At 43.9% G+C, this 17,321-nt stretch overlaps 2 protein-coding genes across 5 annotated transcripts in view; both read right to left on the bottom strand.

Annotated features, from left to right (window-relative positions):
- The window catches only part of COL9A3 (collagen type IX alpha 3 chain), a 49,186-nt gene extending 42,070 nt beyond the window's left edge, over positions 1-7,116 (bottom strand). The window contains exons 1-4 of the mRNA XM_064521613.1: positions 7,007-7,116; positions 3,093-4,134; positions 2,399-2,947; positions 1,025-1,093 (exon numbers count right to left, since the gene is read on the bottom strand). Of these exons, the coding sequence (XP_064377683.1) occupies positions 1,025-1,093; positions 2,399-2,464 (135 nt within the window). The 5' untranslated portion in view covers positions 2,465-2,947; positions 3,093-4,134; positions 7,007-7,116. The remainder of the gene's footprint in view (positions 1-1,024; positions 1,094-2,398; positions 2,948-3,092; positions 4,135-7,006) is intronic.
- On the bottom strand, positions 5,157-17,321 carry OGFR (opioid growth factor receptor). 4 transcript variants are annotated; one of them, XM_064521614.1, is made up of 8 exons: positions 17,036-17,321; positions 15,111-15,164; positions 11,638-11,700; positions 11,262-11,346; positions 10,837-10,915; positions 10,268-10,334; positions 9,833-9,981; positions 5,157-8,703 (listed from the first exon to the last, which is right to left on the bottom strand). In XM_064521614.1, the coding sequence occupies exons 1-8, from the start codon at positions 17,255-17,257 to the stop codon at positions 7,332-7,334; spliced, it is 2,091 nt and encodes a 696-aa protein (XP_064377684.1). In that variant the 5' UTR covers positions 17,258-17,321; the 3' UTR covers positions 5,157-7,331. The 4 variants fall into 4 exon arrangements, with proteins under 4 accessions (XP_064377684.1, XP_025948632.2, XP_064377685.1 ...); XM_026092847.2 differs by lacking the exon at positions 17,036-17,321 and adding an exon at positions 15,267-16,557; XM_064521615.1 differs by lacking the exon at positions 15,111-15,164 and having other exon boundaries at positions 17,036-17,320.

The raw sequence follows: 17,321 nt of genomic DNA, 5'->3' as shown, positions 1-17,321 counted from the left end.
TTTTACCTTCTCATCCAAAAGAAAATTGCCTGCATGGAATGAATAGAATTTCTCAAGGCTGCTTAAAGGCCCAATTCCAAAATAGTTACATTAAATGTGTTTAAAAAAAAATTCTATAAGTAGCCTATAGAGACAAGCACTACTCAAACTGAATAACGAAAACAAAACCTGGCCTGTCATGTTCAATATCATCTTGCTGAAGTTCATCTGATGCTCTTTTTAGCCACTACTGACTACAGAACACAATACAATCTTTATCCAACAGATGCACTGAAGGAAAACTTTTCATTCCTACAGAAACATCAGTCCAAAGTAATAGGATAAGTTTGCCTCCTCCACTAAGTCCTCTGGTAAGTAATCTTCTGCCCACTGAAATAAAGGTTGCCCGAATATTTCATTTGCCTCGTGGCCACTGAAGATACTGGCATGTCTAGAAACACGTGGACCATCTGACCTCTCTCATACTGATGTAAATTAGGGATAACCACACTGAGGTTGTTGAAATAAAAACCAATATAAGTAAAAGCAGAACATAGGGCTGCATATTAAATTCAGTTTCTCAGGGCTTCTCCAGAAACCTGGATCCTCTGAAGTGTCAAACAAACCTCTCAGAACTACAGAACACGCAGTAATGCTGGCCTACACTTTTCCCATGGACTCGACCCTCCATATTTCATTCCTCCTCCTCCCTAGACACTAAAAAAGAAATATGCAACTTTACAGGTAGGGTCATAAACCCCTGTGCATAAACTAGCTTGAACACCGTCTTGAAACAGGGGGTGATCCTGCAAAGTGCTAAAAACTGAGGCTCCTCAGCACCTCTTGCAGAAAAGGTTTCTTCACTTCCATTAGCTCCTGCAGGTGGGCGGGTTCTCCAGGTCCATCCGTCTCTGAAGGATGGCCCAAAGGCTGGAGGTCTGGGGAACAAGAAGGGCTTCTTCTAAGCCAGAGGCAGTTTGCTGCGCCTCTGCTCCACCCCTCGCCCTCCCTCGGCTGAGCCTGCCCTCTGCCGTATGGCACTCACATCTATGCCGTCCTTGCCAGATGGTCCAGGGGGTCCTCGGGGTCCGGGAGGGCCTTGTGGTCCTACTCTCTGAAAGGATTAGGAAGAGAGAGAGACAGAAGGGTTTATTTTTGCATCAGAAGAAATACATAGGCTAAAGCAACAACCGAGGGAGTCCTACAGCACTAAGCCTAGATCTGCACTAAAGCTCCATCCCTCAGACCACCCTCTATCCCGGACAGACTTAGAGGAGCTCAGGCCTCAAGCAAGGCTCTTTGGAAAACCCTTTTGAATCCGAGCATAACCTCAGGGCTCCCAGTCCGTTCAACAGAAGGCTTATGCTGTGAACCAGACCTGGTTGCTGGGAAGCAAATGGATTTGGCTGTATATGATTTGGTTCTCAGCACCTATAGGCACACTTCATTTTGGCAGAGGAGGAGATGCAAAGCTCAGGGAAAATAGGTGCAGAGTGCTTGGTGTTAAAAATGGCATTCACCATGCCTGTCTGACGGGGTGATGGAAGAGCCAGACGGACACAGCTGAAGACAGAAAGATATAAGGTGAAGAAAAGCTCAGCGAAGGAGAAAGGGAAAGCCTCTTCTCCCCGAGCAGGATGCTAAAAGAAAATCTGGGATTTTGGAGGAAGTCTGAGGTGGGGGGAAGGAAAGAAAAGTCCAATAAATGACTTCTCTATGGAGAGGGCTCCAGAGAGTAACTTGCCGTAGCTTCAGCGAACAAAGGTTTCATTGTGGAAGCAGCTCTGCTCGCAGCAGATGAGGGCAGCTCTGAATTCCCAAGCCAGACTGCAAAAATTCCTCACTAACACAATGAAAAATCTCAGGAGTTACTTCCCCAGGCAACATATTAATGCCATGTAGGGAAGTTAAATATAGCTTCACATGCTTTAAATGAACAAAAATTAAATATGCTATTTCATAAGCATAAAATTTAAAAATTGGCTGATTGAGGGAGGGATTAAGAAATTATCTGATTCAGATGAACCAGATCAGAGGAGATCCTACTCTCACTGGCAACTCGTTACTTCATTGAAAAAGAAAACTGTTTCTCTTGAGCCAACAGATCTCCCTTTCCCAAGGCTTTTCTCTCATAGCTGCAGTCCTGAATGGGAAGGCGATACTTTTAGAGAAAGTTTAAAGTGGCTGTTTCTACACAGCCAGATATGATCTAAAAGCCTATCTATGCGGGTATGAAACAAACCCGCTTGCTAGGCACTCCTCTGTATGTAACAGCACAAGCAACGTGCACATTTTAAATAGACTTTAATAACCTACTTATTGCCATATGCATCCTGCAGGCATAACACACACAGATTGTAATGTAGTTTTCCCTTACAGAGCTGTTTTTTGAGCACAAGGCATAAATAAAAATCCTTACCTGAGCCGATGACACGGCTAATAGCTGACAAAGGAAGAGAAGCCCAAGAGCGGAGAATCCAGCCATGGTGCCCAGGCTGTGCCTCTCCTCAGCTCTCCTGGGCAGCTAAACCCTTTCTCTCCTCCAGGGTCCAGCAGATCCCTCCTTCTCCTCCGAGATCTCAGCTTACAAATGAGACTCCTGGCCTCCAGATAAACCTGAGTCTCCAGCTGGAGGGGCAGAGCTCAGGAGCACAGGCAGGCAAGAGGGGCCGAGCTCGGAGGAGAGAGGGAGAGAGCAGGTTTCACGGGGAGGAGGTGGGAGAAGGAGGGGGCCCGCCGCAGAACAGCGGGCAGTCATGAAGAGAGGCTCTCATTCATGCCCCGCTGGACAGCCCCAGCCTCGAGCAAGCAGGGAGGGAGCCTAAGGAAGGGCCGGACTTGCCTTCGCTAAGCTATCAGAGGCTGGCGGACACATCGCAGGAGCAAAATTTAGCTGCTCCAACTGGAGATAAAGATGTTCCTTAGGTCTCGCTTGGGCCATTTCTCAAAGCCCGCCATCACCTTAGTACTGGACAGATAAAAGGCAATGCAAATGGAGTTATTCAGCGCCGAAGGATCTGATTTCACTAGAGAAATTAATAGACCTGTAAAGAACGCCACATGCACTACGGAGAAATGTGCTCGCTGCTTTGCTTTGTGAGATGGTTTATTACCTCCGGACGTTTCTTCACATCTGTATTTTTTCCTGTATGTTTTCAGGAATATTCACAGAATACTAGACTGATTTCTTGAAGAAGTGATGAATCCTGTCCAGAGAAGAAGGTAAGCACAAACAAATATAAGAAGGAGGAAGCAGAAGAAACACTCCAGAGCCACAAAAAGCTAAGGAAGATCTACCTTTGAAATATTTGCAAGAAAAGAACATGACGACACAGTTCTCAGCGAGGCAATGCCAAATAGCAATACATTAATGAAGGATCACCTCCCATAAATAGCTTCACGCTTCCCTTTATCAATTAAAGACACTTTCATTGAAAGCAGAGCTTGGAAGCGGAGAGGCAGAGTGGAAAGATTCATCAGGACTGAAATCACGCAGCTCATTTTGATAAAGAAACATACTTTTTTTTAAATAAAAGCTTTCAAGCAGCAGGAAGTTTTCTCCAACACAGGAGGGAATCTCACTTTGACAACTGGCTTGCTCAAAGGCAGACGCAGGAGAACGCACAGACCAAGGATTCAGTTAGAGAGAAGGGCAGAAATGGAAAAGTAAAGCTTTGAAAGTGAAATACTTGAATACAAGTGAATACAGCTTGGCATCCTTAAGCAAGCAGATTTACGCGAGCAAACAGTGTGGCCTGCCCAGTTCCCCGGCAGCCAATATTCCACCAACTCTGACAGAGGGCTGGAGGTCTCAGAGATACCAAGTTTCTACATAGTTTTGTGAGACCGCCAGCCAGGGGCAGAAAGAGAGTGTGTGTCCACATGTTCAAATGGCTTCAAAGTAAATCGAATGCTTTATTAGGCACCACAAACCCCGCAGAGGAGGGAGAGCGGTGAAGTCGCAGGAATTGCTTCACACAGAGCTTGTACCTCCGTCTTCGACACCAAGATCAACTGATGGCAAGAGAAAAAGCAAAGCAAAGCCAACTTCCTCGGCTCTGGTGCTGAAGGGATGGTTGGTTTCCCATGGTACCGCTGAAGCCGTCCTCGAGGATGAACTCCTGCGCCTTTCAGAGAGTGCACGATCCTGTGGCACTAATGATGGGAGGAGCAGAACAGGGAATCTGTGCTTATTCTCCCACCTCAGAAAAATCACAATAAACTGCTTTAATATCTGCAAAGCCTCAACTTGCTGGGGGAGCCAGCCAGGAACTGCAGCCTGCCAACACAGTAGCAACATGCATTTATTGAGCAAGATGAGGGAGGGATGATACTTCCAGCTTGAAGAGTTTACTGAAGTGATGACATAACAGACAAAGTGATGAGCACACACACAGATGCGTGCTCCAGCAGCTTTAATCGCTGCACATCGCTCATAGTAAGCCAGGGCTTGGAGGGCTGCTATGAGCGGAGCCTGTACACGGCTGAAGAGGGAAAAGCCATAGGGGAGGGTGTCATCTCCAAGCCACCCCATTGCTCCACGGAAGCAGAATATGGACAGTCCTCCTCTCTCCAGATTCCCAGGCACATGGAGCACAGCTGAAGGGACACACTGACTTACGGAAATGAGTACCACAAAGGCAGCTGTTGCGCTTGCATCCTGAAAGAATAGACCCACTGTAGCTAAATCTTCCTGCATAAGCACACCAGCCAGAGAAGCCCTCCTGCCCGCTGGTCCTGAGAAGTCCTGTTTGGCCAGGTTCAAAAGGGAAGTTCTCATGTGCCAGGCCAGGCATCACACAGCTTTCCACAACGCACATTTAGGAGAGTGGCAGCACAGAGCCAAGACAGGGTCATATTAAAACATTCAAGAGTACATCATTAAGCAAAGCGGGGGGGGGAGCATTTTTTCCCCACGTACATTTACTGGCTGTGTGCTACAGCAAGGGTGGGAGCTTGTTCGTCATCTCCAGATGGTACAAGCAGCAGGTTTACCTCAAGGTGAGTCCAGCCTGACCTCTGCTTTACCAGCTGTGCCTGGGAATGCTGGACGGCCCCAAGCACCGGCTCTTTGGAGGTGCCCAAGCAACAGCAGAAAGCTAGAGGGTGCAGCGGTGGGACCAATACATGGTCATGTCCTGCCTTCAATGATGAAAAAACATAAGTGGAAACTAGTATGCATTGAAATCATGCTTTAATAGGCGACATTAATATAATAGACTCCATCATACAGCTCCAAGTGACGGAAAACGCATCCTGTGAACCCACTACAAACGTCTACAGCCAAAATTCTAAACCTGATCATGACAGGGAACAGCCTGCACACTCCAGACTAAGGCTCTCACCGAAGTTTCATTAAAAGGAACAAACAAGGTGCACATCACCATACAAGATTCATGATCTATGCCCCAACTGAGCACATATTCACAATGGAAACTTCATTAAATAAGAAAACCTGTAAATCTGTACAAAAAACTATCATTAACAATTTCTTATGAATCTTTTATGAAAGATTTTTCAGTCAACATGTTCAAGTATTTATATCTGTAGTTAACTGTGTTCTTAGTAGCTATTAACACCATTTTTCCATAAAAGAAAAAGAAATGTTTTTAAAAATATTTAAGCCTTTTTCCAGCCTGCGTGCGACTACGAACTCTTTATTCCTCCACATATATCTGCAGCATGCTCGATCAGGGCCTACAGACTGGGAAGGCAAATCACAGATCAAATTCCTGGAGAGACGAAGCTTCTTAAGAGCTGCAGCAGAGAGAGGAGAAACATTAACATTGCATGGGCTACTGCATCAGCTCTCTGGCAAGGGGGCAAGCCACCAGCCCTCTCCTACACAAAGTGAACAGCACCTAAAAACCCCAAGACTAAAACACACAATCTGAGCAAACATCTAGTCCAGCCTTTCTGGCTGCTAGAAATGGTTTCCTTTACTTCATGAAACAGATCCCCCGTTGTAAATCTCCAGGAGCAAAAGTGCGAAATTGTTTAATGCTCCTTCAGACTTGGCTGAATACCGTATAGGTCAGGCAGAATGGCTAATGGGGGAGGTCAGTAACATTAAGACAGGCAAATAGCTGGCAAGGTCTCAGATTAAATTCTCTAGGACTGTGAATAAATGAACCAGACAAGTCTACCCCCGCCAATTAAACGGTCTCAATTAACAGCTCCACAACAAAGCCCCAGTGATTTCCAGACACACTGCAGTAAAACATGCCCTTGCTGTCTGACATCCTGATCATTAATGGTAAAAGATCTGCCATAACCAGGAAGTTGTTTAAATTTGACACATCCAACTTCATTCAATGGGCCTGCAGAAAAGATAACCAAAGCCACTCGAAATTAACAGCAAAGTCTGAAAAGATGCAAATATAAACAACATTTTGGCAATTGAGAAAGGCCTTTGAACCAGCAGCGGACATACATGTGTGTGGAAGACTATCAAAGGCCTGGAAAACCCTGGGAAAGAAGAGCTACAGACAGGTTTAAGCAAAGTCTGAAGGTTTTGCTTTTAAAAACTGGCAGACAACTCATGCTCTCAGCAACTCTTGACAAGTGCTACCAGGCAACTTCTGCTGGGGACAAAGGGAACAAGTTACTCCACACTTTGCATCATGGGGAACAATATCTATACATAGGGGTTGATACAGGTCATAATATATATAGTCTAAAGGTATCTCTTCATGACAGGCTAAGCTCAAACCTATTTTCTTACAGGAGGAGAGGGGCAATTACACTCTTACATGCATGCAAAATGCATGTACTCATTTCTTTCAGGCAAATGCCACAAAAATTACAACTTCTGCCCTAAGAAGCAGAAACACAGCACCTTTGCCAGGAGTAAATAAGCCTTCAGTGAAGGTGCAGACTTCCAAAGTAACAGAGAGAAGTTATATAGAAAGAAAGCAAAGTAGCTCATGCTGTCTGTCCCGCATTAAAAGTGTTGTATTTAATGCATAACTAGTTCCAACAAGAAAACAGAATAAATTTTCTTCTTCTCTTTAAAAAAGGGACATACCAGAAACAAAGCAAAGTGCAAAAATCCCTGTTGCTTCCAAATAGTCCTGAATATTGGATAAAAACAGTAATAGGACACAGCCCATCCATGAAGATGATTCAATCAGAGTTTTTAGGGTAAGCAAGGGCTGGTTCTCAACAAAGTCACTACAAACATTTAAAAAAGAAAAAAGGGTGGAAGGTGAAGGTCAGACTGGGTTTAACCAGGATCAGTCGAAGGAAATTTATTTTTCCATGTACCTCAGCTATCCATAACACCAAAGCTGGCTCCCAGCAGTGGAAGCAGTCTCTTCTCTGCTTGCTCGAGTGCTGTTGCCACACTTGTCTCACTCTGTTGCTGCCTGCTCTTCATCAGGTTCTGCCACATGCTGACAGCTATCGGCTTTTTGTATTGCAGCCTCAGCACTGTCTTGTTCAGGACAAACTGATGCCATGCTTTGCTCGAGACTCTCTTGATCTTGGTTCTTGTCTGTGATTTTTGCTTCCACTTTTTCGTTCGCATTTTCTTCTGCCTTTTCACGCTGTTCTAACTTGTCTGCCTCACTTTTGCATCCCAGGAGCATGCTATTGCAGTGGTGCTGGTCACTCTTGGCGGTGACCTGATCTCCACCTGACTCCAGGTCATTGCTTACTGGATAAATCCGGTCCGTCTTGGGGACCTTGCACTCAGCTGTGGAGTCCGCAGTCCCACCTTTTGCATCACCACCAGCATTCTCACTGGTCTCCTCCACAGCTGTCTTTTTTTCACTAACTTTTCCCTCCTCAGTCTCAGTGTTTGCAACAGGTGTATTTAACCGGGCAGGGGGTCTCATGTTCAGATTAATGGCCAAGGTGCATGTTTTGCCTTTCAGTGTTCTTTTATCAACTTTCCTCCGTTTTACAGCCGCATCAGCTGCCTCTGGTGCTGCTGTATCTTCAGTGCTTACGGTGTCTTCTTTAAGTGTTTCCTGGTTCTCTTCTGTCTGCAAGACTGGAACCGAGGAGGGGATTTCAGCATCAATTGCACATTCTCCTAGATTACGGGAAATTTTTTCAATATCAGTTGGGCTTTTCAATGGCTCACTGTGTTTAGTGTCTGCCCTACTTGCATCCAGTTTTCTCTTCTTGCTCTCCTTTGTGCAATCGTTCTCTGCCGTACTCTGCACTTCAGCATCACTGTTCAAATCCTTCTCCTCCTGTTGGGCAAATGAAGCGTCTTTCTCTCCTTCACCATCTCCTCCCTCCGAAACACATTCACTTAACTTCTGTCTTGTATCTTCTTCATTCACTTCTTCAGGCTGTAAGTCTGCATTATCTCCAACTTTCTGCTCCTCCTTTAGCAACTGATCCTTCTGATCCTTTTCCACAGAATCATCACTTCTTTTTCCAGGAGGTTCCTCTTTACTTTCGTCCTTTTGGTACAGCTGTGTCTTGACTGAGCAGGGTCTGTATTTCAGTAGTTTGTCTTGTGGCGCCCATACAAAGCTGCTTTGAGGCTTGAAGTGTTGCCAGGCATAGTGGACTAGTTCTCTTCTCTTCCGTTTGCTTCTGATAGTGAACAGAAAATAATCCAAGGCACTTCTCTTGACATTTGGTAGCGTCTCCTTAACAAGAGTTTCTGTTAGGAAAAACTTCACCAAGTGCACTTGATAGTGTTCATATCCCATCTCCCCCAGGCACTTCAGGATGCGAGTAATCCGCAAATTGTTGTGGCTAAACCTGAGAGAAACAGATACACAAAGCTGTTTAGGGAAAATCTTACGTGCTTGGAGTTACAATGAACCTCGGGGGTACCTGCAAAGTATTTTGTGTATTGTTAATAATGATCTATTAAAGAATGTTTGGCAATGGGGATGGGAGTATAGGCTGGCTTACTTTTAAAGCACCTACTGCAGCTGTCTACCTTCAGAAGTACCTTCCTAGCCCTTCTTGGACTGCTTGCATTAAACATTTCAACTGCTTGGAAAGGTTCTGGCTTTCTGCATCATCCATCAGAAGATAACAGCCACCATATTGGGTCAGACACATAAGTCCACGCAGCCCAATATCCTGTCCCTGATGGTGGCCTGCAGGGTAAGCCTGTAGAAGAGTATAAAAACACAGGCATGTAAGGATGCTTCCCTTGATAATTCCAGAGTTTCATGACTTAGAGACTTAAGCTAGACACAGAGTTGTTGTACTTTACAGTCCTCAAATTGATTTTTCATCTGGGGGTATGCGCAGTCCGTTTAGAGCCCCTTTTAATATCACTAGGAAGTATGGAATATTAAGGGTCATTACTTTCACTATGATAAGACCTACAATAATACAACATCACCATCAAATTACAGAGCACTTTTCAACCAAGGATTCAAAGCATTTCACCAGCCTTAAGGCAGCTTTATAAACAATCAGGGAAGCACATGGAAACACTCCTATTTTGTAGCTTAAAAGAACACTACAAAGGCAATTTGGCTACCTGTAAAAATTGCTTCAGCGGTTTCTAAGATTACAGCTTAAAATACGGTTTCAGACACAAGCCCTGCAATAGCCAATATCAGTGTCTCTAAGTCTACACTGCATACTTCAGAAGACCAAGATGAAAAATGCCTGCTGTTAACTGACGCGCTGGATATAGAACACCAGTCTCAGCTGGAACCTCTGCACATTTCATGTAATATTAAAGTGGCAAAGATTGTGATGATCTGATGTCAGAGACAGAGCCAAGATGAGAATACCTTGGCTAACTGACTTTTGTATCAACAACAGTGCCCATTCCTCAAGGGCTGACAGTCTTCTCAGCTTTGTATGACTTTTCTTCTCAAAACATGTCTGGCCATAGTAAATGCCCAGTAGTATAGAGACTCACCGGTTCAAGTTTTGAAATCGTTCACTCCAATTCTCTGTTCTTTCAAGTTCTCCAGTTTTCTGGTTAGTCAGAGTGATTCCATAAAATCTCAACATGAGTTGATAAGCACGTTCGAACCTTTGCATAACTTCACTGGACTTCTTAAAGGCCTAAAAGGCAAGAGACACCAGTGGATAAAAGTAGCAACTACCTAATTATCTGCATCAGTTTTTTAAGTGGCCTTCGAAAAATAAACAAGGGTTGGTTATTTCAGTAAACACATGATTTGCTGCTGTAGCTACTGACAGAGAGTCAAGACATTCAAATGCTGCACTTGAAAGCACTTGAGTGAGCTCTGTTTACACTAGGGATCGGAGAAAGAAAAGTAAAGGCACCTAAGGAAAATCCTTAAAATCCTTTTTAAACCTTCAGGTTTAAAAAAATAAAAATAAATACCTCAATTTCTTGACGTGTGAGTGGCTTGGCATGCCAGTTCATCCCATGTTCACGTAAAGGGAATAACCTGAAGAGAAAGAAATTTTCTGTCCAGAAGCAAAAATGACAGCCAACCCGGGGTACCCATTCTATTAAAATTAACAAAGATTCCAATAACTGTGATATCACAGGCATCTCTAGAAGAACTCACACCCTTATGGACACAGAAGTTTACTATATGACAAAAAAGTCTTGCTCATAAAAAAAAAAATTATTCTACAGAAAGGTGCAATCAGCAGCCTTTGCTTATTTGGATCTCCCTCATTGCCATAGTACTCTGTCCTGCAGTACACTGGAAAACCAAGCATGACTGAGATTTGGCACCACAGCTGCACTGGAAACCTGTGCCTTCAGGATATCCAGCTCATTGCTTCTACAAGAACTCATAAAAATAAAGCGGGTGCGAGTTTGACTACGGAGTGCAGTTTGACTCCAGGCCTTTTGGGAAGCTGAATTCAGGAATACAGATACAATCAATTCTTTTAAGAGGCACATCTGAAGAGAGACACTATATGCATGCAGGAGTTTACCACTGAATATAAGAATGGTTTTCTTCAAGAACTTCATAGTTGTCCCACCAAGACTCAAGAAGAGTTTCAATATGTAAACCTAGAGAGAAAGGGAAAGAGTGAGACAGAAAGAAATGACAACAAATGAAAAGTAAATTTAAAGTCAGCCAGAGATCCAAGGTGGCCCATTATTCGGAGCCAGATGTTAGCATGCAGGTACTAGTTCATCTAATTAGACAGGGAGGGGGAAGGCTAGATTTCTACCAGCAAACAGAAAATGAAGGAACATGTGGCAGGAACAAGGAAGAACTGGCAAATTCTACATTTTAAAATGGAAACTCCTCTGTGCTTTTTATAGTTGTCCCACATGGATCAAAGCTACTCTTCCACCAATTCAAATAGTCACAGTACAGTTGTACCAAGGAGGAGTCAAGCAAGGTACTCACCATGGGGCAAAAAACAAATCTCATTTTTGTAAAAGCTTAAGTTCCACATCTCTTCCTCCTCGTCATTTTCTGGTTCTACCAAACCCTGGAGATGAGAACAAGCAATCAAAAAGCAGCAGTCTTTTAAAATGCAGTATCCACTTGAACACTTCTTGAATTCCCTCATGTTTCCAGCATCAGCTGAATACTCAAGACACATTTTGGGCAACAGCTTATTTCTGATGCACCCACGAGCACATTATCCCTTCCCCCTCACAAATTAAATTCTTAGAAATTCTGGGCCTGTGAAAATAAAGACAAAAGCATGTCCTCAAATCCAGGAATTCATCTTAAACTTAGCACTTGATGAGGAAGAGCCATGAGAGCACATGCATACCGGGTAATGATGTCTGTATCTCTGCAAGTCTTTCGCTGCATTCCAGTTGCGTCTGCCTAAGAACTAGAGAAAAGAGACAAATCAATGATCCAGAATTAAAACCTCTCCTGCAAAAATGCCACTGGCTGAACTCCACATCTCTAACAATTGTTCCTCTGGCTATCACCCTCCTGCACCCTCCACCGTGCACTTCCAGCACCCATATGAGCACAGCCACTCTGTTACTGCACTTGTTTCCCTGCATTCTTGAAGGTAATTTTGGACTAAAAGGAATTCACACCATTTCCTTTAACCAAAAGATTTCTTTTACTTTCTGGTCTTCTTAATCATGGTCTTCGTGTTTCATATTTATCTTTTATTGCAGATGGGTGTTTTCCTACAAGCCATAAGAATGGAAATGGTCAGAACTACCTGGAAAGCCCTGATTTGTAAAATGCCATTTTCCTTGTTAACTCTAAGGTTTTAAAAAGACAAACCAAGCCCTTTGTCTCTCAGAAATAGTCACTATATACCCTAGTCAAGACAGAGTTCATACTTTAAATTGTAGAATTCAAAATGTAGAAAGATCACTTAAAAATCAGGATTCTTATTCCTTCTAGACATTACTGAAGTGAAGTTTTCTTTTTCTTTGCTTTGTGCTCTAGTCTTCCTGCCTCATGCCAGTTAGGCAGTGGAAGATAACAGACCTGCAGGGTTACATGAGATATTTATTTTATTGTATTCCCATAACAACCATCATCTTGGTTACTGTTCATCTTTCCAAAGCAAGCAAGCTTTACTTCAAGCCTAACTGAAAACCCCTCTGAGACAACAGTGACGGATTTGATCTTCTTTGCACACACAAAGAGAAGGCATTTAATAGGAAACTGAAAGGCAACCGAACTTGTCAAATAAAACAAGGATACATACAAAATGAAGATACCCACAGCAGAGATTCACATGATTCCTATTAGTTGCCAAGTGACAGATTTACCTAGTTACAGCTGAATTCACATGATTTTATTCATAATTCAAATCACTATTAAAAAAACACTGTGGTGCCAAGTTCATCTGACAATTAGGTGTCAGGTTCTTCTTGCTACCCAGATGTGCTACGTTTATTCCAGATCTCACATCAGTGAAGTTAAGTAGGGATAAAGCACCTGCAAACCCAAGAGACCCTGGAAGCGTAAAACATGTTTACAAATGTAGCAGTTAGACAGAAATCACAAAGAACAGTTTCATTACCTCCTCAAGTTGTGAGTATGACATCATTTAAGATGCATTTTAATGGAATTGTGTGTTTTTTTGTTTTTTTGTTTTTTTTAAAGTGGATTACTTCAGCGATGAGAAAGCTTTTGTTAAAATTCACAGGCAGAAGAGATGGGCTTAATTTTGCTGGGTTGCTGAAACCTCTTGCCCCAAACCATGAAACCCTTAAAAGTGTTCTGGAATGTCAAGGCAGAACCACCAAAACGAAGAAGCCTGCTCGTGAATAAGACGACCTGCCCGATGCAAAGCACACTGGAGTTAGAGCCTTCAGTGCTAGCTGGCAGCGAGGGCAGGGTCTCTGTGGAATAGGGATAAGATGGGCAGATTCTTGCAAAATAATCATTTTCAGAAACCTAGAAGAAAGAAGCAGCAAATGCTCTCCCAAGTTATTTATGAACTGCATTTGATACTTTGATCTCCTTTGACCAGAGAAAAATAAAAAACAAAACCACCACATCTAGCGAATAGTGATCACTAGTTTAATTATTAAGGCAGGAACTGGATTAGATTTTGTAACATCTCCTAGTAATGAAGTCATACACTCCCAAGCCCTGCTGATTTTTAGTACTTTCAATTCATGAGACATGAACATTTGGGAGATCAAAGCTTTGTCCATAGAGGGAGGTCATCGATACGTAATTTTAAAAAGTTATATTTGAAACATACACTTACACACTATGACCCTCTCATATTTCTGTGACAGGAATTAAATAGATACTGCTGGATTTTTTTTTAATCTAATAACTTATGAATATCTAAAATAATGCCTGTCTATATTGCAGCACGTTTCCATTTTACGTGACAACGCAGGCTGAAACAGGTGAAAGAACTTTTCCGCAACCACATGGCCCATGACATAGACATGATTAGAAATCCAAGCACTGATGTCCGTTCACATAATCTACCCAAACTGCCAATGCAGAAATTCACACAAACATAAAAATTAGAAATTTCACACAAACATAAAAATAGACTTTGCTACCAACTTAACACTTGGAAAAAAAAAATAACAGGCTGCAAACAAGACTGAAAATTATGTTCAGCCAGAAAAGGTCAATATTATTCTTTGTTCAACTTGTAAACAGGAAATAGGATTTAGCAAATTCATCTATGCTTTTGATGATAAAAGTTTTGTACTTCAGAGACGAAATGCTGATGCCCCCAGAATTAATGAGAGTTTTGTTACCAATTGCAGATGAATTAACTTCCAGATGTTCCTTATATTTAAGGTTCCAAGATACTGCCATTTAACGCAGGTAGGTAGCAGAGGCTAACAGCAGGCAAGCTCCACTTTTGAAGTAGTATTGGTTTGCAGGAGAGCAGGTGTAGATGCAGTGACAGATGTAGGACAAGGCTGCAAGGAACGCAGAATATAAAGGAGGGGTAACAAAGCTTGCTTGGAAAGATGCTGGATCCAGGACAGAGGTGTTCTGGAGCAAAGCATTAGAGGGAATAGGATGGAGAAGCAAAGAGAAAACTCAGCCCCCTGTCCAAGCAGGTGTTCCTGGGTCTAAACTTCTGCCCAAGTCACACAGAAAACATAACCTTCTCTTTCCTTCCAGATGCGAAAGACAAACAGAAGTGCAAGATTATGAAATTTGTGTGCATAAGTTAGACCTACATATTGCTTATCAGTGTTGCGAGAAATATTAGATGGATTCTCTCCCCAACACATCAGTCACAATGTGCATTGCCATGGGAAGCGTGTGAAAAAAGCAGAGAACAAAGCCAGGAAAGGATAACGTGAACTATGTTTGGCTGAGAACTGGAAGCCAGCTGCAAGTAAACGGGATGAAACAATGTGCAGATTATCAGCAAGACACAGAAATGAGAAAGAAAACAGCATCCAAGAAGTGCAGCTGAGTAACTGAAATCTTTAGTTCATAGAAAGTTATGGGAACACAGAAGATAACAGGACTTGTTGTCCTGTGGCTCTGAGCAACAGAACATGAACCCCATGCTTCACAGTGGGCTAAAAGGTAACCTTCTAAAATGATCATGAATGCCAAGATTTTCAATACTCTTTCTTAGAAGAAGCTATAGGCACTGAAATGGGAAAAAAAAAAAAAAAAAAAAAAAAAAGCTGAAAAGACACGCCTGCAAGAATCTCAGATTGCAAATATGCAGTATTTGTAGAGAGACAAATGACATGCAAACATAAAAGGAGAATTTCAGGTAATTTTCGAAAGTGCATAGTGAAAATAATAATAAAAAACTCTAACCTGAGTTTTGCATAAAAACATTAATAGCTTCTGGAATAAAGAATACCATCTAGACTGAAGGGAGAAGAATTGGAATTAGTGTAATAAAAACAGAAGTAGGAACTAGTCTTGGAAACTGATGCAAGCCGTTGGCCAGTTGTAGAGGCATGAACAGACCAGATTTGCAGTTTCTTTTCCTATTGCTTCTCATCCCCCTCAAAGATTTTTCAGGCACCGCCAGACAGAGGTGGCTACACATTCGGCACTGAAGGAAGAGCTGCTCTCTAAAGATGCAGAACAATATTCCAAGGCCACACGTCTCAGGGACAACATCCTCCACTGTAAGGCAAAGTCTGAAAACTCCATTCACTGGAGTGAAAAACAGTCATTGCATTTACTGTTGTCTCAATCCAGGAGGAATTACTTTAAAAAAAAAAAAAAGAAGAAAAGAGAGAAAAGAATAATCTGAAAATTCTAGAAGCATTTGCCAAAGTTTAAAACTCATAAAAAAACCCAAAAATCCAGTAATGAACAAAAAATTTTGACAGTGTGCTTTCAAGGAAGTAACAGAAACCATTCCCGAGTAAGTCCCTGTCTGTCCCTTAAGTCTTATAGGCCTAAAATACCGGTGACCTTTCACAGATCTACGTGCACAACTAAGGCCTGAAGTAAACTCCATGAAGGTGCAGAGACATTCATGGCCATGGCCATCTGCTGTATTTAAACCTTGGTTTTGTTTGCAAAATATAGCACATGTGTTTTCATGGGAAGTCATGAGCGCTTGGAATACTATGCTGGAAAAAAAAATTTTAAATGTGAACTTCTTTAAAATCCCATTTTGTAAGGGGATTTTATGTTTATAAAATGCTTTGAAGCTTAATACTAAACTTCTTCAAGTGTATTAATTAGAAAGCTTTATCTGCCCGTTTATAGTCTGAGAACACAAACAAGTCACTGAAGTGAAACTCATGTGAAACTCATTAGTTTCCCTTTCCCCAAAATGGGAGGAGTTGAGTTGACATCATTTTAAGGCACCAGAGACAAGTGTTCACATTTTGCAGCACTACCGCATTCATTACAACTGCACATGTAACATTTTTGAAACGTGGACGGATCTTTTCTGCCTGCAGGGCTGTTCTGTAACATGCCCCGCTAGAAAAATGTGTCTGGAAGAAATGGAAAGTGACGGTCCGTTTTCGAAAGTGAACAAATTTTATGTGGTGCTTTTTAACCGATGGCATGAAAGACCGTATGAAAGCACACCATACAAAGATGTGCATAATGTAAAAAAATATAAGTAAATAAATACAGGGAGCTGCAGAAGAATATCAGTAAATGGTTCATAAAGTCAGCAACAGGATCTATCAGAAATGCAGGGAACGGGCGGCTGCCACAGACAGAACCTGTGTTTATGGGATAAAGCACCCGATTACAGGGAATGGTGGGGCGAACACCGGGAGCACGTGGCAGCCCGACGACACCGGAGCGGACCGCGCAGTCCCGACGCCTCCGCCCCCGGCCCCCCCGCAGGCCCATCTCCGGCGGCCCTCGGCCGTCTCTTCCCGCCGAGACCTGCACTTGCCCCCGGCAAGGCCAAGCAACGTCCCGCCAGCGAGCGCGGCGGCGAATCCCGACTTCCCCTACGTGTTTTAAGCCGCTCCGGTTCCTGATTGGAAATTAGGATATTCATGGAAAAGCCCCAAAATACAGGCAGTATAACAAAGCAGCCGGCCTAGAGGGATACCACGTACCGGTGCGAGCGGAAGGAAATAAAAAAAGTATCGGTGAAACCCCCGGGGCTACGGTGCCTCCCGGGGCAGCAGCCACGACACGGAGCGCCCCAAGAGCCGCCTCTGCAGAGCGGGGCGGGGAGACGCTGCGGGCCCCGAGCCGCAGGGCAGGGCGGGGGGGGCCCGTCCCGCGGCCCCGCCGCCGCCCGCACCCACCTGGGCGCCGCCGGCCTGCCGGCAGCTCCGCCACCCGCTCGGCGCCGCGTCCTGCGGCTCGGCCCGGGCCGCCGCCTCGCCGCCGCCTTCCTCCTCCTCCTCCTCCTCCTGCTGCTGCTCCTCGTCCTCGTCGTCGTCCTCCCAGGTGGAGTCGTAGCGCCACAGGGCCGCCTCGTCCCGCGCCTCCCCCGCGGCGGCCGCGGGGCCCAACCACACCGCCATGGCAGCGCGCCGCCGCCGCACAAAGCCCCGCGCGCAGCACCGCGGGGCGCCGCTCCACCCCCTC

Source organism: Dromaius novaehollandiae, chromosome 16 (genome assembly GCF_036370855.1).
Source record: "Dromaius novaehollandiae isolate bDroNov1 chromosome 16, bDroNov1.hap1, whole genome shotgun sequence".
NCBI lineage: Eukaryota > Metazoa > Chordata > Aves > Casuariiformes > Dromaiidae > Dromaius > Dromaius novaehollandiae.
This window is presented reverse-complemented; position numbering and strand designations above follow the sequence as displayed.

What these genes read in the sequence shown, in the direction of transcription:
- OGFR (XM_064521614.1), bottom strand. Translation starts at nt 17,257, where the DNA reads ATGGCGGTGTGGTTGGGCCCCGCGGCCGCCGCGGGGGAGGCGCGGGAC. An exon ending in GATTTGTTTTTTGCCCCATG is followed by an intron (nt 10,916 to 11,261) that starts GTGAGTACCTTG and finishes CTTTCTCTCTAG; the next exon opens with GTTTACATATTGAAACTCTT. An exon ending in TCACACGTCAAGAAATTGAG is followed by an intron (nt 9,982 to 10,267) that starts GTATTTATTTTT and finishes CTTGCCTTTTAG; the next exon opens with GCCTTTAAGAAGTCCAGTGA.